The sequence below is a fragment of the Acomys minous genome (genome assembly GCF_964271855.1).
Source record: "Acomys minous genome assembly, chromosome: 3".
In the NCBI taxonomy this organism is placed as follows: domain Eukaryota; kingdom Metazoa; phylum Chordata; class Mammalia; order Rodentia; family Muridae; genus Acomys; species Acomys minous.
Window position 1 is genome coordinate 28,770,392 of NC_140485.1, and position 26,978 is coordinate 28,797,369.

Here is a 26,978-nt window from a genome sequence, read left to right on the forward strand (position 1 = left end):
AGACACATAATTGTTCATCAGGAATTATATTAGGAAGAAGGGCCTTGAGACCATGATTGGGCCATGAGGTGGGAAAGCATTGGAAAGGAACAGTACAGTATACTAAAAATAGCATAATATGGCCTTACAGGAAAAAAAGATACTTCCTATTAAAACCTGGAGCATTAAACCATGGGCTATATACCTTTGCCCTGATCCTATTGCCTGAATCAGGCCACACCTCCCTATGGTTGTGACTTGACAGCTCTCAATGTATGCTGTGTGCCTCCTCTATGTCCCTGGTCACATAAGCTACACTGAACTAAGTCGCCATCCCTAAGAGGATTTTTTTTAAAAAATCAGATATTTCCTTTGCCCTGTGTATTCATCTGAAACTCCTTGGGAAGAGTTCTTGGGCATTTGGTCCAGAGACAGAGGCTATCTAAGAGGTGCCTCTGGCCTTCTCCCACCATCCCTTTCCTGGAGAGTTCCAGTGTGTTCCTGATACCTTCCACCACCCCCACCACCCCTCACACACACACATTGACCACACTGTCCTGACTTGCCAGGAGGAGTTCGGGGCCAGTGCAGCTTTGCTGTCTGCCAAGGAAGCGCTGTTGGCATGGTGCCAGCGGAAGACAGCCAGCTACGGCAATGTGGACATCACTGACTTCTCCCGAAGCTGGAGTGACGGGCTTGGGTTTAACGCCCTCCTCCACGCTCACAGGTGCATCTTAAAGCCTGAGCCTCCACCCACTGAGCCCAGAGTGCCTGGGCTGGAATCCTGCCTACCCTTCCACATGCCCTCTGCACCCAGGGCCTCGAGAGAGAAAGACAAGTGGGTCATAAATAGAGAGGACCTAGGTCCGAGTGCTAATAAGCAGACAGTACCCTGCTCTAGGCCTGCCCGTCCTCCTTTGGGTCAGCAGCTCTGCCTTTGACCCCTGCCTCCTCTACTTCCTGTGCTCTGTCTCTTCCCTGCCCCCTCTACTTCCTGTGCTCTGTCTCTTCCCTGCCCCCTCTACTTCCTGTGCTCTGTCTCTTCCCTGCCCCCTCACCACCTAGTGTCTTCCCTTTGGGGGTGTCCACCTCATCCTGTGTCCTGGCCCCTCCCTCGGCCACATTAAGCCCCCCTTCCTATTAAGTCTTGTTTATACCCCAGCCTGAGCCTTGCAGAACTATCAGAGGAAAACAGTAAGCAGTGGGTGGCTAACATAAGCCAAAGGCTCTTCTGAGGAACCGCCCTGCTCTGCCCAGGCCGGACCTGCTGGATTATAACTCACTGAGCCTGGATCACCCTCTGCACAACCTCTCCTTTGCCTTCCGTGTGGCTGAGCAGGAGCTAGGCATTGCCCAGCTGCTGGACCCTGAGGACGTGGCAGCCCGGCATCCAGACGAACGCTCCATCATGACCTATGTGTCCCTGTACTATCACTGTTTCTCCCGCCTGCACCAGGGGCAGACGGCCCAGAGGAGGCTGGCTAAGGTTGGTGGTAAACGGAGGCAGGTTTGCCTGACTGGTTGTCCCCATGCCTTACTGGCTCCATGGCCTTGGCCAAATTGCCTCACTTCTCTGCGCTCCCTTTGTGATGTGGAGGTGACAACTCATGAATGGTGGAAGGCTGCTTGAGTGGCCAAGGGAGTATTAGTAACGCGTAGCCTGGCACCTGGCATATATGAGAAGCAGAGGTGGGGGGGATGATAACCCTTTCTGGCCTTCTGCCTCCACTGCCCTCAAAACCTGCTAAGCCTCTAATGGGATTAAAAGGCTTGGAAAGCTAAGTCTTCAAGGACAGGCGTAGAAGAGGATCTTTGAAGTAGGCTCTATACTGAATCCATGCTTTTAGGGGGCTCCCTTACCCTGTGGATGCGATGGCAGAGGCTGAGACCCGGAAGGGCTGTCCTCAGGGTTAGTGTCTTAATGTTGTGTGGGGCCAAGGACGGTAAGCTGATTTAGGGAGTGGGGCACAGGGAAGAAAGGACAAGAAGGCCGAGAGGGGAATTGCCTGTAGAGCCTCAACCTGCAGATGAGGCCAAAGGGGCAAAATTAGATGGAGGAAGGCAAAGCGAGGGCGCAGCCCAGTTGTGGAGCGAGGACTTCAGGGACGTGGGTCTATGTGTACAGTGCCACTCTGCAGGTGAGGCGAGAGGTATGTTAGCGCATCCTCAGCCAAGAGGAGTGCCAACCTACCTGGGCAACTTGGGCTGGCACTTAGCACCCAGTGGTGGGGCCCACCCGAGGTGTAGCCTGACCTGTGCTCTGCCCTCCACCAGATCCTGCTGCAGCTGCAGGAGACAGAGGTCCTGCAGGCTCAGTACGAGCAGCTGGTGGCTGACCTGCTCTGCTGGATCGCAGCGAAGCAGAGGCAACTGGAGGCTCGGGACTTCCCAGACTCTTTGCCTGCCATGCGCCACCTACTGGCAGCCTTTGCCTCCTTCCACGCCCAAGAAAAGCCACCTAGGCTACAACAGCGAGGGGCCACTGAGGCCCTGCTCTTCCAGCTGCAGACAACACTCCGAGCCCAAAACCGAAGGCCCTTCCTACCTCGAGAGGGCCTGGGCCCAGCAGAGCTAGCCCAGCGCTGGGCCGAGCTGGAGCGGGCAGAGGCCTCCAGGAGCCAGGCCATGCAGCAGAGGCTGCTCCAGCTGGAGCGACTGGACACTCTGGCCCGCCGCTTCCAGTGCAAGGCAGCTCTCCGGGAAAGCTTTTTAAATGATGCAGAGCAGATGCTGGACCAGGCCAGAGCCTCCCTCACCGACCCAGGCACAGTGGAGGCGGCCACTCAGAGGCTGAGCATGCTGGAGGCTGGTGTCCTGCCCCAAGAAGGGCGCTTTCAGGCCTTGGGCGAGATTGCAGACATCCTCCAACAAGGACAGTATCACAGCTGGGCAGATGTGGCCCGCAGGTGAGCTCCAAGCAAGTAAACCTATCCTCACAAGAAGCCGAAGTCTCCCTACAATCCTCAGAAGGGTGGAGTGGTTTGGGCAATCAGGGTTCCCTCTAAAGAGATAATCTCCCTCCCCCCCCTCCAAAAAAAGAGATAATCTCCCATGGATGCACAAATCCACCACCAGGTGTAATTTATCCTTTCTAGCAAAGCATGGTTCTTTCTGGGTAGTTAGTCAGCACACCCACTACGCAGGCGCAGTGTCTACCACATCCTACACACTATTATCAAATGTTTAGCCCTTCCCTCCTGAAGCTTAAAACACTCTAAAGGAAAACAAGAAAGAAAAAAAAAGCAGTTTAAAGAGCTGGGTGTGGTGGAACATGCCTTTAATCCCAGCACTCAAGAGGCAGAGGCCAGCCTGGTCTACAATGTGAGTCTAGGACAGCCAAGGCTACACAGAGAAACCCTGTCTCAAAACACAAAACAAAACAAACAAAAGGGCAGTTTAAAAAATAGTTGTGGTTGCGCCCGCCTTTAATCCTAGCACTTGGAAGGCAGAGGCAGGCAGATCTTTGTGAGAGCAGGGCCAGAAAAGTGTACATAGTAGGCCAGCCGGGGCTAATTGTGAGACCCTGTCTCAAAAAAACAAACAACAAATGAGTGTCTGGAGTCTATCTAATTCAGTGGTAGCATATGTGTAGCATGCACAAGGCCCTTGATTCAGTTCTCAGAAAAATAAATAAACAAATAAATAAATACATAAATAAGGCAAACATGGGACCACAAGAGGCCAAGGCAGGAGGATGTGGCATGGGTCACTGGGGAAGCGCCACTGGGAGTTGGCTTGGACCAGAGAGAAGTGAGGGACCTGGTCATGTACATATAGGGGACAGGCAGTCCTGGGCAGATGGGATAGGAAGAACACCACCCCAAAGCGGTTACACACCTCACAAAGCTGAAAAGTAGCGTCGTGGTGGTGATGGTGGGGTGACCAAGTCACAGGAGACGAGGCCAAGGAAGGAACAGAATGCAGGTCAGGCAGGGCCTTAAACAGTAAAGCAAAGGCATCTTGATTTTTTTTTTTCCCTTTTCCTTAGAAGGTTAGGAAACCACTGCGTCTGAGCAGAGTCGTGACACACTATAACCTTCGTACCAGTGATGGCCTGGACGCCCTGCTGGGGCGGGTTAAAGGGCAAAGCGTGTACAATCTAGTTATGAACTGGTGTGCAGTCCCAGGTGGGAAGCAGAGGGGTAACTGTACAGCGGTGGCATTCTGGGTGTACAGCGGTGGCATTCAGAAACTTCTAACTTTCTATTTTGCTTTTGAGGCACGGCCTCACAGAGACAGAACTCACATTTAGACAGGGCTGGCCTCGAAACCGGCAATCTGGCCGCTCCTCCTGCATTCTGGGACTACAGTTGTGACTACCCAGATCTGTGTCTATGTTTTGAAGACAATACCAAACAGGATTTGCAAACAGATCAGAGTCAAGAAACTGAGGCTGTCATTGTTTTAGTCTGTATACCTGGAAAGACAGTCTTTAGCCACAGAGATGGGGTCCAGTCAAGGGGGGGGAGGGAACGGAGTGTGGACACTTGAACTTTTCAGGCTCCTTCTGACTGTCCCAACCGTGTCTGGCTGTTCACATCTACACCCTACCTGGCTCCAGAGGCACCATTGTTCTAGGCAGCTGAGCTTTCAGGCCCCGGCCTGCTGGAGACCACTCTTTCCTCCTGTTATCTAGGCAGAAGGAGATCAACGGGCGCTGGCAGAAGCTCCTGCAGCGTCTACAGGAGCAGAGGAAACAGATGGCAGGTACACAGGATGTGCTGTACCTGCTGCAGGAGATGGAGGCTGCCGCCGACCAGCTTGGGGAGCTGCAGGTGGGCAGTAGGTCAGCGGAACTCTGGGAGGTCCTTTCCCAACGTTGGTGCCCACAGGTACCCAGCACCTGGAAAAGCACTGACCACTCATCTCTGCCCAGGAGTTGGCCAGCTCCACAGCCTGTGGGCAACAGCTGGCAGAAGCAGTGTTGCTGCTGCAGAGGCATGACCTGCTGGAGGCCCAGGTCTCAGCCCACAGGGCCAACGTGAACCATCTTGCCCACCAGACGGCACAGCTGGACTCCTCCCAGGGTACCAGTGTGCAGATGCTGCAGACTAAAGCCCTGGCATTGGCTGAGCTCTACCACAGCCTGGTGTCTCTTGTCAGAGCCCGGTAAGTCTGCCCCAAGTCCTCAACCGTCTGTAGAACTTTCCTGTAACTTTAATTATCTCCTGCCCAAGTAGAAATCTTCTGGTCTGGCAAACTCCTCTTGAGCCCCACAAGGCTAGGTCTTACTTGTTAAGCCATTCTGGGAAAATCCTGCCCAAGGGGCATGTCTGATGCAAGTGGGCAAATTCCTCCCCCATGTTCCCCAAACCCTTTCATGGCCCTCTCTGTCTCCGAGACGAGCCCTGCTGGAGCAGACCCTGCAGCGGGCACAGTTCCTGCACAGCTGTGAGGAGGAGGAGGCCTGGTTGCGGGAGCATACACAGCTAATGGAGAAGGCAGCCCTAGGTCGGGACCTCGCTCAGATTGCTACCGCTCTGCAAAAACACAAGGTGTCCAGTCCCTTGCTCTCTGACATCCCGACCTCCCTGCCAGCCAGGCTTGGGGCTCTCGGGCGTCACCCTCTCCCTCCCGAACCCTGCTAGGCTCTGGAAACTGAACTTCATCGCCACCAGGCTGTGTGTGCAGATCTCATGCAGAGGGGACGCAACCTCAGTGTCAGAGGGCCCCCAACACAGCCAGATCCTCTGGAAAGGGCCGAAGCGGTGCAGGGAACGTGGCAGCTGCTTTGGACTGCAGCCACAAGGAGGCGCTCCCGGCTGCAAACGGCGCTGCTCGTTGGGCAGGTACAGCTTGCCGGGCGGGGCGGGGCGGGGCACGTGGAGGCAAGGCGAGCGCACCTGCGGGCGCTCAGCCCTTTCCACCTCCCCACAGTACTTTTCTGACTCGGCCGAGGCGGTTTCTTGGCTTCTCCTGCGGCAGAAGCAACTGGAAAGTGCGTCCTGCGGGAAGGACCAGACAGACGCCGAGGTCCGGTTGCAGAGCCACCAGCGCCTGGAGCAAGGCGTGCTCGCCTTTGGGGTGGAACTGCGTGAGCTGGAGGATCAGGCCCAAGCTGTTGCAGCCTTGGTGGCACTCACGGTGCGCTGGGGATCATGGGAAGGAGCTAGACTCGTGCCTCCTACACTAAATGTGAGGTCTCCTCAGAGCATCGGTGCTATACGCCCCTCCCCTAATGAGCGTCTTTGTAGCTCTGCTGGGAGCTGGTCTTGCTTGCCCCAACCTCCACCCCTGCTCTCATCTCCAGTCATTTGGAATTCTGTCTGTGTAAATCAGCCAAGGGTCATCAAGTGCAGCTGCCCAGATCTGAAGTCCACTTTTGGTTTCTTTTCTTTCTTTCTTTCTTTTTTTAATTTCTTTTTTTTTTTTTATTTAATCACTTTACAAACTGATCCCAGCCTCCTTCCTTCCTTCCCTCCCAGTCCCACCCTCACGCCCCAGCCTACATGTGGTACCTCACACTCCCAGGCCTTTTCCACTGTGTTTACTCCCAGAGCACATGATTAATCATTTTAAAGACAGATCTGTGTGTTAGCAAGTATCTAGAACACAAACGAGTTCATCAAGGCGGGGCAGGCTACCGCCTAAACACGCGGTGATCTCTGTCAAAGAGGCCTTTTGATTCCTTGTCTAAGGCTTTTCCTAAGCCCACACTCCTCCCGCCCCTGGGCCTGTGATGCTTCGCTCCTGGCGTTTACGTGATGCCGACACAATGCATTTGGTACAGGGCGTTAGTGGTTTCTTCCTGCACTGTGAGTCCTGCTTTCCCAGAGTGTTGTTTATTAAATAATGAGATCTAACTTCTCCCTTTTTGTGTGGTAGAGGCCTGGCTCCTGGCATTTTCAGCCTTCGCTTTTCCCACTATTGGCAGAGTTTGCCCTTCTGCCAGATGGGGAGCCACTTGGTCACCTAAACAGAGCCTTTGTCCCTTCTACAGGAGGAACCTGCAGAAGACTGGAAAAGGCTTAACAAGATTGGAGGACCTCAGGGTGAGACTCACGTTTTGGTACCACCAGGCAGCCAGTATCCACCCCAAAAGATGCCCTTCTCCTCCAGAGATACAAGGTCATGACCCCTAGTGAGAGCCTAAAGTCTGTCAGCAAAGAGAAGGTCACACATCTTCCCTGAGGCTGTCTGGGGCATCCAGAAACCAAACGGAAGAAGTTCAGGGGAGGCCAGTTTGAGCTCAGCAGAGAGAGGTAACTGGAGTTATCAACAAACAAACAAACAAACAAACGCCCTGTGTTGTTCAGGGTAGCATGTCCCTGCTCCCTATACAACCACGGGAAGGCGGTTTTCACACCAGAAAAGTTTAAAAGACGTGGTCGTGTCAGTTCTGTGGAGTTTGAAATTCTCTGGTTCTTCCCCTGATTTCTTTCTTTACTTTCTTTTCCTGTACCTACTGTTTTGCTATGCCTATCCCCTATTTCTGAGTGGTCTACTTGCTGCCGCCGCTGCTGCCACTGCTGCCACTGCTGCCGCCGCTGCTGCTGCTGCTGCTGCCACTGCTGCCACCGCTGCTGCTGCTGCTGCCACTGCTGCCGCCGCTGCTGCTGCTGCTGCTGCCACTGCTGCCACCGCTGCTGCTGCTGCTCACACTTGCCCAGAGAGGAGGACAGGAAGTTAGACATGGAGTGCTCTCTCATTCACAGGGAGGGGTGCTGGCCTGAGCTTCCCCTCTGCCTAGCTGCTGCCTCTTAGCACCTTGTCTTCCCTCTACAAATGTTCTTTTTGGGGCAGACTCCAGTGGGCCTTGCTTTGCCCTCTTTAAATACCCAGACCATCTGGCCTTTCTTCCCTCTGGACACCCATGGTACTTATTTCACATGACAGCATGCCTTCCCACCCAAGTGTAGCCCCGGATAGTGTCCTACCTCTTCTGGGTCTGTGAGCTTTGCAGTCCTGAGAGACTCATGAGCCACAGTGGGAGGGTCCAGTCTCAGTCCTTATAGCTTCTAGAAGCTCTTTACTCAGAACCAGGCCTAGGAAACAATAGGTGCCAAGCAACCTTCACCCACCTTGTGATGAGCTACTGAGTAGGGAAGAGGCGGGCCCCAAGCAGCCATTAAATCCTGACTCTCATTACAGTATGTGTCTCTTGGTTTCTAGAAGGGAGCCTGAATACCCAGGAGCTGAAAGACTTGGGGAGCAGCCAGCACAGGATGCCCATCATCCACAGCATAGAGAACAAAGCCCAGGTATTACCACAGGTCCTGTCTTGGTGGAGATCTTGCCACTTGGTGGGAGCTGGGTACGGACACACTGCCTTCCTTCCACACAGGTGGTGTCGGCCCTGGGCCTTCTGGGGGAAGGCCCAAGGATGGCCCTCCAGACCGAATATGACTCTGACTTCAACTCCAACTCCATACTCCAGGCACAGGCTCACTTGAGTCAGAGCTATGAGAACCTAAGGGCCCTGGTAAAGGTAATGCTCTTTGTTCAAGATATAGTCAGAGCTGAGCATGTGGCATATGCCTGTATTCCCACTTGCTCCAAGGGCTGAGGTAGGAAGATTACATAAGTCCAGGTGTCCATGACCAGCCTGGGAAACACAAGATGAAAAACCCAAAGCTGTGAAATCATGCTTGCCTGGCATACCTGCGGTTCTAGGGTTCAATTCCCTGCACCAAAAGAAAGAGAAAGGAAGGGGCATTAATTGTGCCACTACCAGGCTGGGTGTGGTGGCGCACGCCTTTAATCCCAACACTTGGGAGGCAGAGGCAGGCGTATCTCTGTGAGTTCGAGGCCAGCCTGGTCTACAAATCGAGTCCAGGACAGCCAAGGCTACACAGAGAAACCCTATCTCCAAAAAAAAAAAAAAAAAAAAAGTACGCCACTACGATAAGCAGTGTTCTCAACGTGTGAGTTGTGCCCCTTTTGGGGGTCAGACAACCGTTTCACAGAGTTTGCATATCAGATAGTTTACATTACATTTCATAACAGTAGCAGTATTATAGTTATGAATAGCAATGAAAATAATTCTATGGTTGGGGTCACTACAACATGAGGAGCCGTACACTAAAGGGGTGCAGCGTTAGGAAGGTTGAGAACCACTGAGCTAGAGTCTGTCCTGATCCCAGGAACACAGCAGTAACTGACATGTTTCTTGCTAAAGGTGCTTACACTATAACCAAGATGCCAACAGCTTTTTTTTTTGGGGGGGGACAGGGTTTCTCTGTGTAGCCTTGGCTGTCCTGGACTCCCTTTGTAGACCAGGCTGGCCTCGAACTCACAGGGATCCGCCTGCCTCTGCCTCCCGAGTGCTGGGATCAAAGGCATGTGCCACCACTGCCAGGCACCAACAACTTTTTAAATGGCCGCAGTATGGGGTTCTGGAGAAGGGATGCAGGTTAGCTTGGGGTCAAAATGGCACCTTTGAGGAAAGGATATTTAAACAGAGACATACGACAGATCCAAGGGCAGGCTGTACCAGTTGGGTCCTGAATGAAAGCTGGGAATAGCCTGGATGTAGGAGGCTGAGGCCTAAAGCTCTGAGAGCAGTTGAGGCAGCAGCTAGAGCAGAGCCTGGGAGGCTTGTGTGGCTTCAGGGCGAAACCAAGCTCCTTGAGCAAATAAGAAACTCTCTCTTGGTACCCTAGCTCTCACCAGCTCCCTCTGGTGGATATCAAGGGAACAGATGTGGCATGCTTGTCTGGTAGAGACTTAGTGGCTTGTGGGGGACAGGGGCACACCCGAGACCTTTCTGCCCTCCCCTGAGGGCACTGTCCCTTCATCCTGACCCTGGCTGCCTCCTCAGCTTCACAGGGCCCGACTAGAGGAGGCAGTAGCTCTGTTTAGCTTCCACAGCTCCTGTAGGGAGCTCCAGTCCTGGCTGGAGGAGCGGACAGCCCAGTTCCAAACATTACATCCCCAGGGTGACAACTTAGAGGCCACACAGCTCAAATATGAGGTAAGGCACTGAGATAACAGAGACAGAGCTTCCACTACTCTGGCATTGCCTCACTGTTGTGTCCCATTCCCCACATTTGCTCTGGTCCTGTCTGGGGAGGGTCCAAAGCCATAGGCCTGACTCTGAGGGCTAGCGATTCAGATGCTCCCTTCTCAAGCGAGTAGGACAAACGTCTTAGAGCCAAGCATCCCAAGACCTTTTGTGGCCCAAAGTGGGTGTGGGGGGAGAAGAGCCTGCCTCCTCAGAGCCCTGGGTCCTCCTTTTCCTCAGAACCTTCTCGTGACCTTGGCCACTGGAAAAGGCCGCTGGGCTGAGGTCATCAGCACTGCTGAACAACTGAAGCAGAGATGTCCAGGACACATCTGGAAAATCCAAAAACAACAGGAAGACCTGGGCCTGAGGTGACGATAAAGGGTGGGAGCGAAGAGTGGGGCAGGGTCCTTGCTTAACACCTCAGGTGGAAAGGCTAGATGGTGTCAAAGACAGTGAGGAGGGCAGAGAACCTCCAGCCTAGAAGCTTCCATCCTGTTAGGCTCTGTAGGTGTCACCAGGGATGGCAGGTGTCCTTGTGGTGGGTACATCCCAGCATCCTCTGCTCAGGTGGCAGGAGCTGGAGACCCTGAAGGAGAAGAAAGGCCTGCAGCTGGCACGCAGCACGGAGGTATGCAGCCTTCTACAGGAGTCTGAACCTGCACGCGCCCAGCTGCTAGATATGATGGGCAGGCTGGAGGCTCTGGGGCCAGGAGGCTCTGGGGCCAGTCAGCACAGCCTGCAGCAGACCCAGCAGAAGGTCCTGATCCTGGAGAAGAAGATCTCCTACCTCCAAAGGGCAACCATAGAGTACGGCCGGCTTTAGAGTGGTGATGGGGGCCGGGGGTTGGCGTGGGGAGAGGCAGTGAGGGCTGAGGGAAGCTCTGATAAACTGAGGGTGGGTGCAGGAACTGGGATGAGGAGAAGGTGGCCAAGATGTGCTATTGGAAGCGTGCAGGCAGAGGCCGGAGGCTATTGCCAGGAGAATATTCTCTCGTGACAACCTGGCCAGCAGGTTGTTCTGTGACAAGCCTCAAGTGACAGGGGCAGGCGAGGAGGAGGAGGAGGAGAAGAAGAAGAAGAGCTGGGGCTGGGAAGTCTTGCATAACCAGCCTTATGCCAAGCAAATTTATTAAGAAGTACAGTATCTTATATGCTATTTGCAGGAGAATGGCCAAGGTCATTAGAAAGCTAGATCAGACAATGCTGGCAAGAGGGCACGGGATACCTCAGACACAGCTGCCTTAGGACTGATAACCACGGCCTCTCAGAGGAGAAAGCCTGCTTAGAACTGAAACCTTAACTCCTTTGAGGCCCAGGCCCCAGAGTGGACCTTGCAAAGTCTATACCCCGGGCAAGGACACAGAACTAGCGTTCCCTTTGTCCTTTCATCAGGACCTCTGAGAAAGCCTTGGGTGGGGTCTGGCTCCTAACACTCAGAGAAAAAGAGAGCTCGATGGTGGTTGGGGTGGACCTTCAGAATTGTCACCACTTTCCCCAGGAGACACAGACCTGGGGGCATTGACTGTGGTTGTTAACATCCTGCAGGGTGGCGGAGTCGGGTACCGCAGAGAGCTGGCTGCTTCAGGAGCAGGTGCTGGCGCTGCAGGTGCTGCTAAAGCAAGTGCAAGGGCCAGTGGCCCAGCAGGTCCAGGTCCAGTCTGAGGCTCGGGTCCAGCAAGGCATCCTACAAGAGAGCCAGAAGCTGCTGCGATGGGCGGAGGGCATCCGGACTCGGCTGTGCAGCGGAGAGGAGCTGGAGGATTCGGCCTGGGCCCAGCAGCTGCTGAGGACACATGAAGCCTTACAGGAAGAGACCTACCTGTGGCAAGAGAGGTCAGGACTGGCCTGAGGGGTTGAAGTTCATAAAAGGAAGGCGAAGAGCAGTGTGGTCACCAGGGTCCTGAGCCGGGCTGGTATCTAGCACGGCACTGCAGGCAGATTTTCAGGAGACACTCACGCCTACAACAGGCAACTCGCACATTTCGGGAAGGGCCCCCCAGAGCCTGAGCTGCCAGAGAAGCTCTGAGTCGCAGCCCCGCTGCTCTCTTTCAGCCTCTCCCTAGTCTGGCTTCCCGTTCTGAGCAGGGCATACTCTACTGGCCTCCACAGTCCAACTCACCAATGGACTAAGATTGCTGCCACCTCGCTTCCTTTAGGAGTGATGTACAGCCTTGTAAGAAAGCAGAGGCACCTCGTACACCGACCCTCAGGCTCTGCCCTGCCCCAGGGAGCCTGACGGGTATCAAGCGGGCCTCCACTTGTCACACACCCAGTGACTAGAATTGCTGCAGCTTAAAGGAAACGCTGGGTTTTCCTAACCTCCATGATCATGCTGCCTGTTTTCAAACTGTGGGGGGCAGCATCCAGCCTAAAGGGGCATCTGTTCTTCTGGGTCAAGGGTTCTAGTGGCCCTGACAACAGTCATGTGTGGATTGAGCGATCTTTGTTGTATTATCCCAGCATGCCATGAGTCATTTACTTGAAGGAGGGTGTGACATGGGTCATGGGCACTTTTGTTGGGCCCGTTGGATTCCGTCTTATTCATAGGCCAGGGCGCAGCCGTCCTGTGAGAAAGCGAACTTACAGGACTGACCAGCCAGTTACCCTCCACTTCAGAGCTCTGTGATGAAGGGCTGGAGGAGCTGGTGAGAAAGGCCCAGGTGTGGTCTGATGCTGTCTGTTGTTTCACATAGGGTGCAGCAGCTGGAGGCTCAGGGTCAGCAGGTGGCGGTCTCAGACTCCCCACAGTGCCAAGAGGTGGCCAGCGCCCTAAGGCTCTTAGGCCAGCAGGGCCAGCAGCTGAAGGCTCTGTGGGAGCAGAGATGGCAGAAGCTCCGGGAGGGCCTGGAGCTGCAGAGGTTTGGCCAAGAAGTGGATGGTTTTATTGCCACCTGTGCCAGCCATGAGGCCTCACTGCGCCTGGACAATCTTGGGGTAAAGAGTAGAACTGGAGTGTCATCCTCCTCCCCCTAGTGGGAGCTGGGTCCAGAAGTCAGGGTGGCCAGGAACCGGGGACCCTGAGGATGAGCTGACCTAGGTCTCTGTACCAGGAGGACATAAGGGAGGCCCAGACCCTGCTGCAGCAGCACCAGGGCTTAGGGTGGCTCCGCAGCACCCTGCGATCTCGGGCAGAGGGCCTGCGGGCTCGTGGAGAGAAGCTGCTTCTGAGCCAACACCCTGCCGTGCACAAGTGAGCCATCTGCCTGCTGCAGCCTCTCTGCACCTGAACAGACAGCTGCTGCTGCTGCCTGAGGCTGGGTGGGGTGGGGTTCCCTTGGGCTGGGGAGGGATGGGGATGGGGCTCAGTGCAGAGAAGAGCCCTCTCCTCTCCCTGCGCTCCAGGATCAGAGAGCTGCTGCACAGTGCCCGGGCACAGTGGACCAGAGTCCAGGAGAGGAGTGAGCAGAGAAGGACACAGCTGCTGGTTTCCCTCCAATTGCAGGTGAGCCGCTAGGCTACCGGAGGTGTCCCCAGAAAGTGCACCTCTCACCCTACCGCACATCTGGCTCACTCCTGGCATGCCAGGGGTTTGCTTGGGCGACGGAAGCAGCTTTAGATCTTAGCTCTGATGCTTGTGCAGGTGCTGGAAGTGACTCTCAGGCCAGGCCAGGCCTTCAAGAACATCAACCTATTAGATCAAGAGAGCTGCACGTGATCTGGTGTTGTCTATATGAGTGGGACGGGACAGGCGTTTCTCCTTCTGGGGCACAGTGTCCTTGTCCCATTTAGAGAATCAGAAAAAAATCCAAGCTCTACCTCCCCTGTACCCAAGCATCAGCTCTCAGTGTCCCCCCCGCCACCCGCAGACCCTTCTCCCCAGAGGTAGGTCCTTGTGCCACCCTCGCCCTGGACTCTGAGACCAACTCTCTCTTGATTCTCGGGCAGGAATGGAAACAGGCTGTGGCAGAGCTAATGCTGTGGATGGAGGAGAAGTGGCCCAGGGTGGCGGATGAACCCTCCCAACCATGCAGCAACGTCCTGCGGAAACTCAGGTGGCATGAAATAACTAAGGCCGAGCTATTAGCCACCCGTGGGCACATAGAGGCCACACAGCAGGTGAGGATGCTGGACAGAAGGTGTAGGACCCTCTTGTCCTCAGTCTCCCAATACATACTGCCCTGCCTATTTCTATGGAGCATAGCCCCTGAAGGAGGGGTCCCCTCTGCATCCTTCACTTAGCTGGGTGTCCCCCTAGACAGGTACCCACATCAGCTCAGAAAGCTGCCACCACTCCAGGGAGCTAGCGCAAAGCAGTTGCAGCTAGCGGCCTGCCTCCTTCCCTGCCCCCGGGTGCAGCATGCTGCGGTCGGTGGTGGGTGGTCCTAGCCACTCCGGGCCTCTGTCTCCACTCCAGGCTGGGAGCGAACTGTTGCATAGCCACCCATATGCACAGGAGGACGTACGGGACAGACTTCAAAGCCTGACTCAGAGATGGGAAGGACTGAACCACAAGATGACAGAGCGAGAGGACGGGCTGCGACAGACCAGACAGCAGGGCCAGCTCCTGGAGTTGCTGCAGGTAGGTCCCTGGGGAATGCGGGGTAGGGGGGAGGACATGAGAGGGAAGACCTGGACTTGGCTGGGGCAGGATGGGGGCAGAACAGAGAGGGCTGTAAAGAGTGGCCCCATAAATCCTACACGTAATTCTGCCTGTAGGAGGCTAAGCATGGCTTTGCCCTGCAGCAGGCCACCACCACGGTAGCGTCTGTGTGTCTAGCATGTTATCACAACTCAAATCCCCTAGAGAAGAAGGTGCCGAAGCAGTTTGTACACTGCTGGACGGAAGGAGGAGACGGGTCCCTGGTGAATCTGGGGGCTAGGAACACCGTGGATTCAGAGCCCGGCAGAGCTGCAGGGAAAAGGTGAATGCAGCCTCTTGTCATCCTCCCCAGGATGGCAAGGAGATGATGGAGCATCTGGAAAGAGCCCTGCAGAGTACAGAAGTGGGGCAAGACCCGTGGTCCAGCCTGAGGCTACAGAAACAGCAACTAGAGGACAGGAGCCAGGCACTGGCCGGCAAGATGGCTGCCCTCATCTCTCAGACCCACAATGCATCACTCACTTCCTTGACCATCCTGGAGGAGAGCCAGCAGTGTCGCCAGAGGTAGTCATCCCATCTTCACCCTGCTGTGGGCCATGCTTCCCCTGCCACACGTGCCTCATGAACCTGAGGACTGAGTGGCACCTAAAGGTCCTGAGGGCACCCAAACCTCTTCTGAGTAGAGTTATTCTGGGGGGAGGTTGCCAGGGCTAGGACAGGCACCCTGTCGTGCCGTTGAAGTCAAATGCTGCTTCCCCATCCTCAGAGGTTTTTCTCTGTTCCCTGGATGTGTTCCTCTTGGGTCTCTGGTGGGAATGAGGAAAGGACCATTCTTCCCACCCCCACCCCCACCTCCACCCCCCCACCCCCGCCCCCCGCCCCGCCAGCCTCTTTAGCTTTTCTCCTTCTATCAGGTTTGAGTCCCTGCAGAGCAAGCTGGCCACCCGACAGCTGCAACTGGAGGCCTCGGTTGAGCTGTTCCAGTTTAACATCCTTAGCGACCTGGAACTCACATGGGTGGCTGAGCGTATGCCCAGTGCCAGGCCCACCTGCCCTGCCCAGTGCTGGCATGATGCCCAGAGCCTTCAACGCAAGCACAAGGTGCCACCTGTTTCCTCCCAGGGCCCCCCAACATCTCATCCCCAGACCTTAGACGCCCCCTGCCACCCACTACTCAGGGTCTGCTGGCCACCAAATCCTTCTCCCCAGGTGGCCTGACTTCCACCTCCATGTTGCTCCCGCTCTCCTCAGCCTAGTGACCTTGAGCCAGAGACACATCCATGACTCCAATCTGGCCATGTATGGCTAAGGGAAGCCCATTGTTCTGTGGCAGGTACTCCAGGCGGAGGTGCAAGCTCACACAGGGCACGTGAACAGGGTGCTAAGTTCTGGTCAGAGCCTAGCCACCTCTGGGCACCCCCAAGCTCAGCAGATCGTGGAGCAGTGCCAGAAGCTGGAAGGCAGCTGGGCAGAACTGGAGCAGGCGTGTGAGGCACGTGCCCATTGCCTGCAGCAGGCCGTCACTATCCAGCAGGTAGGAGGCAAAGAGGATGCGGTTTGCAGAGCAGCGGACCAGCTGTGGGAGAAAGGAACTGTGGGACTTTCAGGGGAGGGAGGCTGGTGAGGAGAGCTGAGGGCTAAGAGTTAGCTGGTTTCCATAAGGGCCCAGAGGCCTCTCTGCAGACAGTTGGTGGTCAGGATGGGTCAACAGTCCCGGCTAAGATCAATGGGGTGAGTTGATGTTATTCTTTGCAGTACTTTACGAATCTGTCAGAAATAGAGGCCTGGGTGGAAGAAAAGCGGCCTCTGGCAAGCAGTCAGGACTACGGCAGCAATGAAGAAACCACTGTTGGGCTCATTAGGAAACACCAGGTACTGTGTCCTGAGCATCTCCACGTGGGTGACAGTGGTCCATAAGGGGGCCTGCCTCACTCCAAAGGGCACATTCTCTTCCTGAGACACAGAACATCCACCACCCACCCAATTCCTGATTCACTCTCCTCCCCTGGCACCTTCCTCCAGTACAGCCCCCTCCTTGTGACCCAGGAGTGTACTGCCATCTGTAGCCTCATCCTCGGACTTGCCTCTCCGTGCAGACTTGGGCTGCCTCTGTCTCCTCCTGTTTCATCTGCTCCCTGTACTTTCCTACTCTTCAGAGTCTCCTGCTCCAGCCCACCCCAAGTCCTTCATAGGTGTCCTTCTCCTGGGCTCTGAGCATCATCCTTTCTGTTAGCCCAGTTGCCATCCTAAAGCCCATCTCCTCCCACAAGCATCCCTGGTAAGGAAGGAGGCCAGAGCGGACTCTGAGAACCAACAGGCTCCAGAACCTCAGCCCCACTGCACTGCTGAAATGTCCTGTCTGGCTACTCTCCTGTATGCCCCAGTGGTCACTGTTTCAGGGTATCTTGTGGCTGAGGACTTTAAGTGGGCTATTTCTGAAGGGTAGGCCTGCAGGCTTGGCCTTTTGGAATGTGGCCAAGCATACAGAGAGGCTTGCTCAATTCTGTCTTTTTTTTAAAAAACATTTTTAAATTTAATTTTAATTTATGCACATTTGTGTGAGGGTGTTGGATTTTTGGGGTTACAGACAGTTGTGAGCTGCCATGTGGTTGCTGAGAATTGAACCTGGATCCTTTGGAAGAGCAGGCAGTGCTCTTAACCACTGAGCCATCTCTCCAGCCCCCAATTCTGTCTATTTTTACACTCTGATGTTGGGATCCAACATGACGCCTCTGTACCCTCCCTTCTTTGGCCCGGTCTTCCTACCATTTACTCTTTTGTGCTAAGTGGTGAGCCCTCTGAGGGTAGAGGCCATGTCTTCACTTTGTAAAACAGTAAATGTGCCATCAGTGTTGAGTACATGGTGACGGGTGGGCAGGTGACACCGGGTGGGTGGATCATGGATGGAGAGACCGACGGATGAGTATGTGGGCTGTTGAATGAATGCCTGGGGGATGAGTGGGTAGGTTGTGTTGGGGTAGATGTGTAGAGAGATGAAGACCCACCCAGTCTGTGTTCTTACACTGGCAGATGCTGCAGCAGGAATTGGCTCTTTATTGGAGCAACATGGAGGATCTCAAGCAAAGATTCCAGACCCTTGCTGCATTTGAGGCCTCTGAGCAACTGGGTGTGGTACGGGCACAGCTGCAGGCACTACAGACGCTGGCAGACGCACGGTGAGGAGCATCGTGGACCTTCTTATCAGTGGGCACAGGGGCGCTGACCACAGCTGAGCATCCCCTGCCATGGCCCTGTGTTGGTGGGAGCCCAGGCCTGTAGGAATGTACCAGAAGGCACTAGAAGTTCTCCAGTAAAGGCCCACTTATCAGGGCCTTGGGCTGTGGACTCCCAGTTCTCCATCTCTTGACAATGTCCTCCGTCCCCTACCCTGGGCTTCCTATGTCTTCTTCCCAAGTCACAAGTTTGGGCAAAGATCATGAATAACTCAATTCTTTAGCCTCCCGCACTCAGATCCCCAGAGGGACGAGCAGGCTGGTAACATCTGGGTAACCCCTGGCTGTCACCACAGGGGTCAGGAGCTGGAGGGGACGCTGAGACTACACGAGTTCATGAGAGAAGCTGAGGACCTGCAGAGCTGGCTGGCAAGCTGGAAGCAGGTGGCCAGAGGAGGGGACAGCTTTGGAGAGGACCATGAACATGTGCTGGTGAGGGGTCAGGGAGCAGGACACACGAGGCAGATGCTGAATGGCGAGGTTCGGGGGAGCCAGATGAAGAAGGCACAGCAGAGTCATGGAATATGCCTTTGCGTGGAGTGTGGTGGCATAGTGGCACACAACTCTACATTGTCACTGAGTACCTTGACTGGGGCTGTCCGGTCACCTACTCCCCTCTCTCCTCAGCAACTCTGCACTAAGTTTGCAAAGTTTCAGCACCAGCTTGAAACTGGTGCCCAGCGAGTAGAAGCCTGCCAACAGCTGGCAAAAACCCTACTAGAGCGTGGGTACAGCGCTGCCCTCAAGGCCCACCAGAGGCAGCAGGATCTACAGTGAGTGCAATGGCCTGAGCGAGGGTGCTGGCCCCATGTCCCCATGGCCACACGCTGGGGGGCGGGGGTCACAGAGCCCTGATTGCTCAGCTAGAGAGGGAGTGGTCCCTGAGATGCCAAGCCTCCACAGGCTGTGGTCAATGATGGAAGATAAGGCTGGAGCCACCAAACAGATATCCCCAGACCCCAGGGATACTTTTTCCCAGTTACTGCCTCCCAGGACCTGGAGGAGGAGCTGTGGAAAGAAACTTACCTGAGCATGAGAGGAGGGCTCCCCGTGAGCGATGAGCTATGAGCTCCCACACTCACAGCCCTCTCCTGCAGTATTCCTAGGTGTCCACCCATCTGCTGATACGGGCCCTTCTCTAGCACGTGAGCCTGAGGCGAGGTCAGGATCTTGTCATAACCCTCAGTGTAAAGTCGGGCTCAGAAGAAGCCTTCAAGCACAGGGAAGGCATGTAAAGGGGGGAAAAGGAGAAAAGATAGGGACTCTCAGCTCAGGATATCTGCAACGTGATCAATTAGCATACTGAAAATCAGACGCGAGTGACGACTTGAGTGGTGTTAGAAAGCCGAGAGATCTGTGGTGCGCTGAGCATGGCAGGACAGCGCACGCGGCTACGGCTCCACTCCCTATGACACCAGAGAGGCTCCGGGGAAGGGAGCAAAGTGTGTAGGCACGGAGAGCCCAAAGCAGAAGGCTCAAAGCGGGAGGCCCCATTTGGGAGCTTTGGGCAAGATATGGGTTCCACCCAGAGAGGAGAGCGCTGGTCAGCCCAGGGAGGGAGTGCAGGCTGACCCACAGCTGTCTTCTGCGTGGTAGGACTTCCTGGTCCGAAATGTGGCAATTGACCCATGCCCAAGGCCGCCGGCTCCAAGATGCAGAACGCACACTCAGAGTCCACAGAGACCTTCTAGAAGTCCTCACCCAGATTCAGGTATGAACTCAGAGAGGCAGGGGGTCCCCTTCTAGGAGTGGCTCAGTGCCCCAACCTCCCTCCCTTCCCTGCTCCGACCCTTTTCTATCCTAGGAGAAAGCTACAAGCCTCCCTGATGAGGTGGCCCAGGACCTGCACGGGCTAGAGAACCAGCTGCAGAGACAGGAGGGGCTGGAACGTGAGCTGGCAGGCATGGAGCAGCAGGTAGGCAGGCTGCTAGCATGGCCTCTCAGGCCCCTGCAGGCCTGTCATGTATGGCAGAGCATGGCCTGAGAAGTCCCTGGGCCTGAGTATTCAGACAGGGAACATACCTTGGGATGCTCGGGTCCTTCTGCCCCGGTGAGGAAACTGATCTCCTCCCCTATCCCTTACCTGCTAGCTGAAGGCACTGCTGAAGGCTGGAGGCAGGGCGCAGAAGCTGCATCCAGGGCTTCAAGCCCTCCCTACTGTCCAGCAGAAGCAGCAAGCTGTGACACAGGCCTGGCAGGGCCTCCAGTTGCGTGTGGAGCAGCGCAGGGCCCGGTTGGAGCGAGCGCATCTCCTGATCCGATTCCACACAGCGGTGAGGGCTTTCTCCCCGTGGGAGGTGTGCATGTGTGCATGGATATTTACATGTGCCGAGGCCCTCCAGTTCTGGAAGGAAAATACATGTGGCCAGAGAGGCAAGAGCAAGCGGTCAGTGGTGCTGGCAGGACTGGGTTGGATCTCATGTGGAGACATGTGGATCTCACCAAAAGCCCTGAGTCAGACAGCTTGATCTCTCTGTACGTGCATGGGTTCAGGCAGGCTGGGGTGTTTGCCACCAGTCCCATCTCAGTGGCTCCCCATCGTCTCTTGAGGTTAGGTGAGGGACTACACCTCCTGGGGAGCCCGCATGCATCAGGAGCTGCAGGCGGAGGGGGACTCCTGGGAGCCCAGCAGCAGCCTGCTCAAGCTCAGAGCCCACCAATGCCTGTGGGCAGAACTGGAAGCCAAGGAGGAGCTGTGGGGACGGGCCACTAAGCTGGGCCAGCAGGCACTGCTGGCTGCAGAAACACCCACTAAGGAGGTGGGCATTTTCCTCATGCTCTCATCCTACCCTGTCCTCCCTGAGGCTGCCCCCCCCCCCACTCCCATACACACACCCGTTGTTTCTGTCAGCGTCTTCTCAAAGGCTTCCCTTGGGATGGATCGGTTAGTGGCCCTCCACCAGCCCACCTTCCCACATTCTCGTCCTCAGGTTGAGGATGGGCTGCAAGCCCTGCAGCAGGAACGTGACCAGGTGTTCAAGGACTGGACACTCAGGCAAGAGAGGCTGTGGGCCACGCTTGAAGAACAGCGCCTCCTTAGACAGTGTGATCACCTGGCGAAGATCCTCACAGCCCAGGAGGCAGGTCTCGTAGCCCCAGCTCTAATTTTCCCACTCCTCTTCCTTGTCTCTGTCTGCTCCTCCCTTTCTTCCGGGGTCTTTGGCTTTTTTTTTTTTTTTTTTTTTTTTTTTTTGGATATGGTGCAAAGGGTGAGTCCTCCAAGGTGGCTAGTGAAGATCCAGAGGGCACCATGGCCTCCACTAACACCCTCCCCCACCAAGGCCAGATTTAGCCCTGCTCTTGCCTATGGAACCGAGACCCACGATGTTTAATAGAGAGTGCCCACCATCTGCACGTTGCTGGAGGCCTCCAGCCCCCCTCACCACTCCCCTGCCCATGTGCCGTGTCAGCACTGCTCGAGCCCCAGGGTTCCTGCCTCAGCAGACAGTGCCCGCAGCCAGCAGAGCCTCTGGCCTTTCCATGATGCTGCAGGCATTCCTAAAAGCCAGTGCCCAAGGGAGCTCAGTGGAAGAAGTGGAGCAGTTGATCCGCAAGCACGTGATCTTCCAGAAAGTGCTAGATCTCCAGGACAAGAAGGTGATAGGGTTGGGGAGTCCTGGGCGAGTCTTCAGGAGGGGTTCAGGAGGGGGGCGGGGTATGTGCCCATAAACAGTGTTGGTGTGTCTGTGGAACTAGGGGTAGAATTGTACAAATGGCTCAAGAAAAGACCCAGGCTGGGGTGGTCCACACTGCAGGGGTCCCAGGGAGCACCTACTTTGAGGTCCCTGAAAGGAGAACCATTCTGACCATTACCAGAGAGAGCCACCAGCCAGCCCTTAACCACGCAGAGCTAAGGGGAATGGCCGGGTTGCCAGAGCAGACCAACAGTCACCGTCTGTCCCACAGGAGACAGCTCTGCGTGAGCAGTTGAAAACGACCCCAAGCCCTAAAGGGCAGAAGCTGGTTTGCCACCTGCTGGAGCATCGGGCTCAAGTGAAGGCACTGGCAGAGAGCCGGGCACAGGCCCTGCACACCTCCCTGCTGATAGCCAACTTCACCAGGGAGGCGACCCAGGTTGGAAGACCTAACCCTTAGATGACATTAAGCAGTTTGAGGTGACATTCATCCCATAACACTATGAAGAAGAGCGAGGTTAGAGAGTTAAATGGCTTCACCGGGGCCCAGGCTGGAGCCCAAAACATTTGATTTGAAACCCCTGTGGGCTGAGACTCATCTGTTTGCTGAGCACCAGCAGGTCTGTGGCAAAGAGGAGCTATAGGAAGGAACACAGCCATATGTGTTCCTGGGGCAGGGGCTCATGTCTCTGAAATGGACTCCCAGCCATGTTCCTTGCTCAGCCTGGCCTGGAGAAGCTTCCTGAGCTAGAACCCTGGTTCTTGTTCACTAGATGCTGCTAGCCCTGCCCCTGAGGCCAGTAGGGCCACCACCTGGACTTTGCTGGTGTGGAGCTGGGCTTGAAGGGGAGCCAGGCAGAAGGGGGGGACTTAAGGATGGAGCATCATAGGATTTGTGTCCTGCCCCCCGCCCAGGTTGAGGACTGGATCCAGGAGCGCATCCAGCAACTGGGAGCCTGGAGCCCTAGTGGGAACCTAAAAGATTGTCTGAAGCACCTGAAGAAACACCAGGCCTTCAGGGCTGAGGTCCAGTCCCATGAGCAGGTCATGACCTCTGTTGCCAAGGTAACCCCAGCCTCAGCTGGGCCTACTCCAAAGTGTTGATGAGGGAGGTCTTAGGTAGGAAGAAAGGTGCTAACTGCTCCCCTACTCCTGTCTCCCAGCAAGGTGAAGGGCTCCTCAGACAGAGCCACCCTCAGGCCACAGAGGTCTCCCAGAGGCTGGAGACCCTGTGGGACTTCTGGGAGAAGCTGAGGCAGGCCATAACCATGCAGGGCCAGGCCCTGGAGGACAAATGCAACTTCCTGGAGTTCCTACAGCGAGTGGACCTTGCGGAGGCCTGGATCCAGGAGAAGGTAAGGCTCTACTGAGTGGGGCGTTTGGGGGCTGGGGGCCAGGAGCTAAAGGGTGGCGTGAGGAAGAGCTAGGCCTGCAGTTCTCTGGCTCCCTGGTGGTAGGAGCCCTGATGGGACGTCCCAAGCTTCCACCTGCCCTGACAGTGGTCAAGTGGCCAGAGCTGAGCATGGCTTCCCCACCCTTGACCTCCACAGGAGAAGATGGTGAACTGCGCTGACGTGGGCCTGAACCTTGAGCGCTGCCTACAACTCCTCAGACAGGTCCACAAGTTACAGGTAAGAGGCTCTTCGTGGGAGGGGTTACCACAGCATCTCCCGTTGGGAAATAGGTCTGGTGAGCTCCAGAACCCAGAGAATACTCAATGGCAGCTTTACACTACTGGGAGGCACTTAGGCGAGCAAGCTCATCTGGCCAATGCTTAGTTTCTTCATATCTAAAATGGGTAGCTTGCCTTCCTCAGAGGTGAGAGAGTGCACGTGTGTGGGGCCGGTCCCATGATCCTACGCCTATAATAAAATGAGCCTCTGCTGGGAAAGTTGGCGGTCTGCTGTTAGTGCCATGATAAGAAACAGGGATGTGCCGGGGGCCACTGAACGACTTCTGCGACTTTCTGAACTTATACAAAATCATAATCAAAACGTACAATTTCAAAATCTCTAAAAAAAGATCCAGTCTATCTGTGGGCAGATAACCAATGTCTCCTTCAATGTGAGGAGCCCAGGTTTCCCTCACCCACACTGCCCACCAAGTACACAGGAACCCACTTCTCTGCAATATAGGGGGGAGGGGGTTGGCGAACACATCCGTAACCAGGGGTTAAGGAGTGCTAATCAGCTCCCATACAGGTAGCTTGACTTTGACAAAGGCTGTAGCCCTAACTCTAACACATCCGTAGCTGGTGGTGGCACTTCCCAGATGCCGTGCCACATGGTACAGCAGGAAGGAATGCCCTGGGCCCAAGTCCTGACCTGCCGCAAGTGAGCATCATGATCCGCTGAGCTCTGGGATCGTCTCTCAGATGAGCCACTTCATAGGAAAGAGATTTGAGGAGTTCTAAACCTTACAGTGTAGGGAGCAGGAAGCTGCGATGCCATCCACTTTCTTGGGGTTCCCCTCCCCGAGAACCTGTAAGCCTGCCTGTGTCCAAGCTCTATTTTTAACTTTAAACACTACTAATGATTCTGTGTCGACCTTCCCCCTCCTATCCTGTCCTCACTCTGAGAAACCACCTCCCCACCTGAGAGACTCTAAGGTTGTGGGTTCCAGGCTGGCCCTCCTCACGGTGTCACTGAGAGGGTCAGCCTCCGGTACCTGTCACTGCAGAGGAAGCAGTTGCCTCTCACTCCCCAAATGTGCTGTGGTCGCTAAAATTCCTTCCCGTAGGGAGACATAAGCAATATCGACCTCTTCTCCCAAAGCCCCAATGACCAACCAAGACATGAGCCAAAGTTCACTCCGAGGTTTCCAGACTTTCCTTACAAAGCATGATACAGGAATGAGGGTGCGCCTCCCCCAATATGCTGAAAAGCCTCCCCCAATACGCTGAAAAGCCTTACCCAGAAGGGATAAGAGCTATGATGGCGCACCCCCCCATAGTCTTCCCTGGTTTATACACTCTAGCTTTTTCCCCAGGTCATCTGCAGTTAAGGCAGAGTTACATACCACAGATAGTGTGGAGCATCTGGATACTTCCAGGGGGGCGTATGAACCACCAAGAAGGCCAGCTGAGACGATCTTCGGCAAGAAACACAGCTGAGCTCCCCCCAAAGCAGTGGTTACTTTCCCAGGGGCCAATCACAACAGTGATTCCAAGATGAGGCCCTGAAAAGGAACTGCCAGCATCCTTGCCTTCACCTTTCCCATAGGTCACAGCGGATGACACCTACATCCGGAGAATCAAAAACTTGTCACCACAGCTCAAGAACCAGAGCCCTGAGGAATCTCAGACCATCTGCCAGCGGCAAAAACAGCTCAACAATAGGCCAGTTTTAGACTGGGAAGGACAGTGGGGCTGGGAGATGGTACTCCTCAGGCAGCAAGGTTCACCCCCATCCTTTGGACAGGTGGAAGAGTTTCCATGGCAACCTGGTCCTTTATCAACATCGGCTTGAAGCAGCCCTGGAGATACATACATTGTCCAGTGAACTGGACAATGTCACTGATCAGATCAGGGAGAAGGTAGGTAGTGAAAAGTCCCCTGTGCACTGAGTTGGGTGTGGCACTGCCCTGAGACTCCTCCCATGAGCCCTGGCCTACCTCTGCCCTGCAGTGGGATCCCACCAGGGGATCTGATGGGAAGTGTACTACAGAACCTTCCTGCCCCCACCTCCTAGCTCCTTTGCCTCTTTCTAACCCAGATGTGTGGTGGGTCCAGAGGCAGAGCACACCCTGTTTCCCCGGGACCCTAAGCAAGTCTAAAGCCCATTAGAGGTTTGGCCCAGGATGGGGGCAGTTCCACAGAGCTATAATACTTAAAGCTGTGGAAGTGCAGATAAGACCTGTTCAGCCTGAGAGATTCCATGTGGGACAGCATCCTCTTCCGCTGGATCTTCCCCCACACAGCTAGCCCAGGCCTCTGTCCTCTGAGACCCCTCCGCAGAAGGATGGGCGTCAAAAGAGACAGAACAGCAGGGAGCACCACACACCAGTTTTACCAGAGGAAAGCCCTGCCCTAGAACTCTTGTTTGCTTTACATTGAGGAAAATGTCTCTGGTCAAGTCCAAGGCCATGCTCCTGTCCACTGAGGCAGCAGGAAGGGGTTCAGACAGGGCGTTTACATCCTTCGCTGCCACCTCAGCTTCTGTGGTGAGGGGGGCAGCTGAAGCTAAGGCTTAGTCTGTAATGGCTCCCTATCGCACCCTCCCAGGAATCCCGGATCCAGGCCTTAGAGGGCACAGAAGATTTGGAGAATGTGCAGAGGTTGTCATGGAAACAGAAAAGGCTGCAGCAGGAGATGGGCCTCATACAGACTCACATGGAGGTGTGCAGTTGAGGAACCCAAGCCCTGGGCACATTCTCAGGGGAGCCCTGGTGGATTCCTGAGAGCCCCACGCTAAGATGCCTCCCACCCCCACCCCAAACCTGGCTCCCTAGCCTCTGACCTCTTCTTCTACAGTCTCTTGAGGGTGAGGTCGGCCGCCTCTGCAAGGAAAGTCCCGAGGCTACACATAGCCTCAGCCATAAGTACCAAGAAATGATGGGCAGCTGGTGGAAAGTCTGGAGCAGAGCCCAGAAGTGGTATGAGACCTTCGCTTTAGCCCCATGCCGACTAGTCTCCCGACCACCACTTTTTTTTTTTTTCTTTTTTTTTTTGAGACAGGGTTTCTCTGTGTAGCTCTGGCTGTCCTAGACTCGCTTTGTAGACCAGGCTGGCCTCACAGCGATTCCCCTGCCTCTGCCTCCTGAGTGCTGGGATTAAAGGCGTGCGCCAGCACCACCTGGCTGCCCCTTTTATTCTTGATCCACACAGTTCTTGACCCCTGTTCTCTCCTGAGTTTCTGTACCATTTACCAAGATATTCCCAGTCCACAGGCCTTCTGTACTGAGGGGTTAGAGGGCACTGGGCATGAGGGAGAGGGGACTCCGTGACCCTAGGACTAACGAGTGAGTCCTGTGAGCAGGAGGGAGTCGCTGGATGTGGGTCGTGAGGCTCAGAAGCTCCAGACTCTGCTGCAGGATCTGAGGGACTGGGCGCAGGGACTGCAGGCTGAGATGAACGTGCGAGGCGCCCCCTGCAGCCCTGTGAGAGCCCTGCAAGAGCACCAGGCAAATAGGGTGAGCAGCTTTTCTGAGGTGCTAGGCCTTTCAAAATGCCCCCTTCCCCCACTATCCTACCCTGCCCTCTGACCCTTCCTAGGACCGTTCTCCGTCTCCTGACCAACATGGTCTTTCTCCATCCCTCCCCTGGTTCGCATCCTCCCCTCTCCATAGTCCTGCTAGGCCTCAGCCCACAGGGAACTGACCTCAGGCCTCCCTCAGGTTGAGCTGGACATCCGAAAAGACACCCTTAGCCTGGCCCAAAGCATGGGACAGCGGCTGCTGGCATCTGGACACCCACTGGCCTCTGGGATTCGTCAGCCCCTGGCTGCTGTGGAGCAAGAGTTCGGTAGCTTGCAGGAAGCGTGGCAGAGGCGGTGGCAGCAGCTGCAGCAGGTCGTGGAGCAGCAGGTGGGCCCAGGCCAGCTTCTGGCTTACCCCGCTATCGGGAGCTGTGTTGTCCCCACAACTCTGGTCAAAGCCAAAGCTGAAGAGACTGCCTTTCTTGGGGAGCCCTGCCATTTATCCTGCTC

At 55.3% G+C, this 26,978-nt stretch overlaps 1 protein-coding gene across 1 annotated transcript in view; it reads left to right on the forward strand.

The window, feature by feature from the left end:
- SPTBN5 (spectrin beta, non-erythrocytic 5) overlaps window positions 1-26,978 on the forward strand; it is a 44,207-nt gene that overhangs the window by 6,555 nt on the left and 10,674 nt on the right. The window contains exons 4-46 of the mRNA XM_084776188.1: window positions 549-706; window positions 1,237-1,465; window positions 2,254-2,885; window positions 4,616-4,754; window positions 4,856-5,088; window positions 5,321-5,474; window positions 5,568-5,768; window positions 5,857-6,063; window positions 6,920-6,971; window positions 8,092-8,180; window positions 8,264-8,407; window positions 9,740-9,892; window positions 10,163-10,293; window positions 10,493-10,732; window positions 11,471-11,758; window positions 12,619-12,859; window positions 12,976-13,115; window positions 13,268-13,367; window positions 13,811-13,981; window positions 14,280-14,444; window positions 14,818-15,029; window positions 15,380-15,566; window positions 15,799-15,999; window positions 16,221-16,337; window positions 17,496-17,641; window positions 17,995-18,130; window positions 18,326-18,471; window positions 19,295-19,409; window positions 19,503-19,613; window positions 19,789-19,971; window positions 20,254-20,457; window positions 20,629-20,778; window positions 21,191-21,295; window positions 21,605-21,772; window positions 22,249-22,398; window positions 22,497-22,688; window positions 22,884-22,964; window positions 24,555-24,670; window positions 24,753-24,867; window positions 25,556-25,669; window positions 25,805-25,926; window positions 26,310-26,463; window positions 26,668-26,856. Coding sequence (XP_084632314.1) covers window positions 549-706; window positions 1,237-1,465; window positions 2,254-2,885; window positions 4,616-4,754; window positions 4,856-5,088; window positions 5,321-5,474; window positions 5,568-5,768; window positions 5,857-6,063; window positions 6,920-6,971; window positions 8,092-8,180; window positions 8,264-8,407; window positions 9,740-9,892; window positions 10,163-10,293; window positions 10,493-10,732; window positions 11,471-11,758; window positions 12,619-12,859; window positions 12,976-13,115; window positions 13,268-13,367; window positions 13,811-13,981; window positions 14,280-14,444; window positions 14,818-15,029; window positions 15,380-15,566; window positions 15,799-15,999; window positions 16,221-16,337; window positions 17,496-17,641; window positions 17,995-18,130; window positions 18,326-18,471; window positions 19,295-19,409; window positions 19,503-19,613; window positions 19,789-19,971; window positions 20,254-20,457; window positions 20,629-20,778; window positions 21,191-21,295; window positions 21,605-21,772; window positions 22,249-22,398; window positions 22,497-22,688; window positions 22,884-22,964; window positions 24,555-24,670; window positions 24,753-24,867; window positions 25,556-25,669; window positions 25,805-25,926; window positions 26,310-26,463; window positions 26,668-26,856 — 7,281 coding nt within the window. The remainder of the gene's footprint in view (window positions 1-548; window positions 707-1,236; window positions 1,466-2,253; window positions 2,886-4,615; window positions 4,755-4,855; window positions 5,089-5,320; window positions 5,475-5,567; window positions 5,769-5,856; window positions 6,064-6,919; window positions 6,972-8,091; window positions 8,181-8,263; window positions 8,408-9,739; window positions 9,893-10,162; window positions 10,294-10,492; window positions 10,733-11,470; window positions 11,759-12,618; window positions 12,860-12,975; window positions 13,116-13,267; window positions 13,368-13,810; window positions 13,982-14,279; window positions 14,445-14,817; window positions 15,030-15,379; window positions 15,567-15,798; window positions 16,000-16,220; window positions 16,338-17,495; window positions 17,642-17,994; window positions 18,131-18,325; window positions 18,472-19,294; window positions 19,410-19,502; window positions 19,614-19,788; window positions 19,972-20,253; window positions 20,458-20,628; window positions 20,779-21,190; window positions 21,296-21,604; window positions 21,773-22,248; window positions 22,399-22,496; window positions 22,689-22,883; window positions 22,965-24,554; window positions 24,671-24,752; window positions 24,868-25,555; window positions 25,670-25,804; window positions 25,927-26,309; window positions 26,464-26,667; window positions 26,857-26,978) is intronic.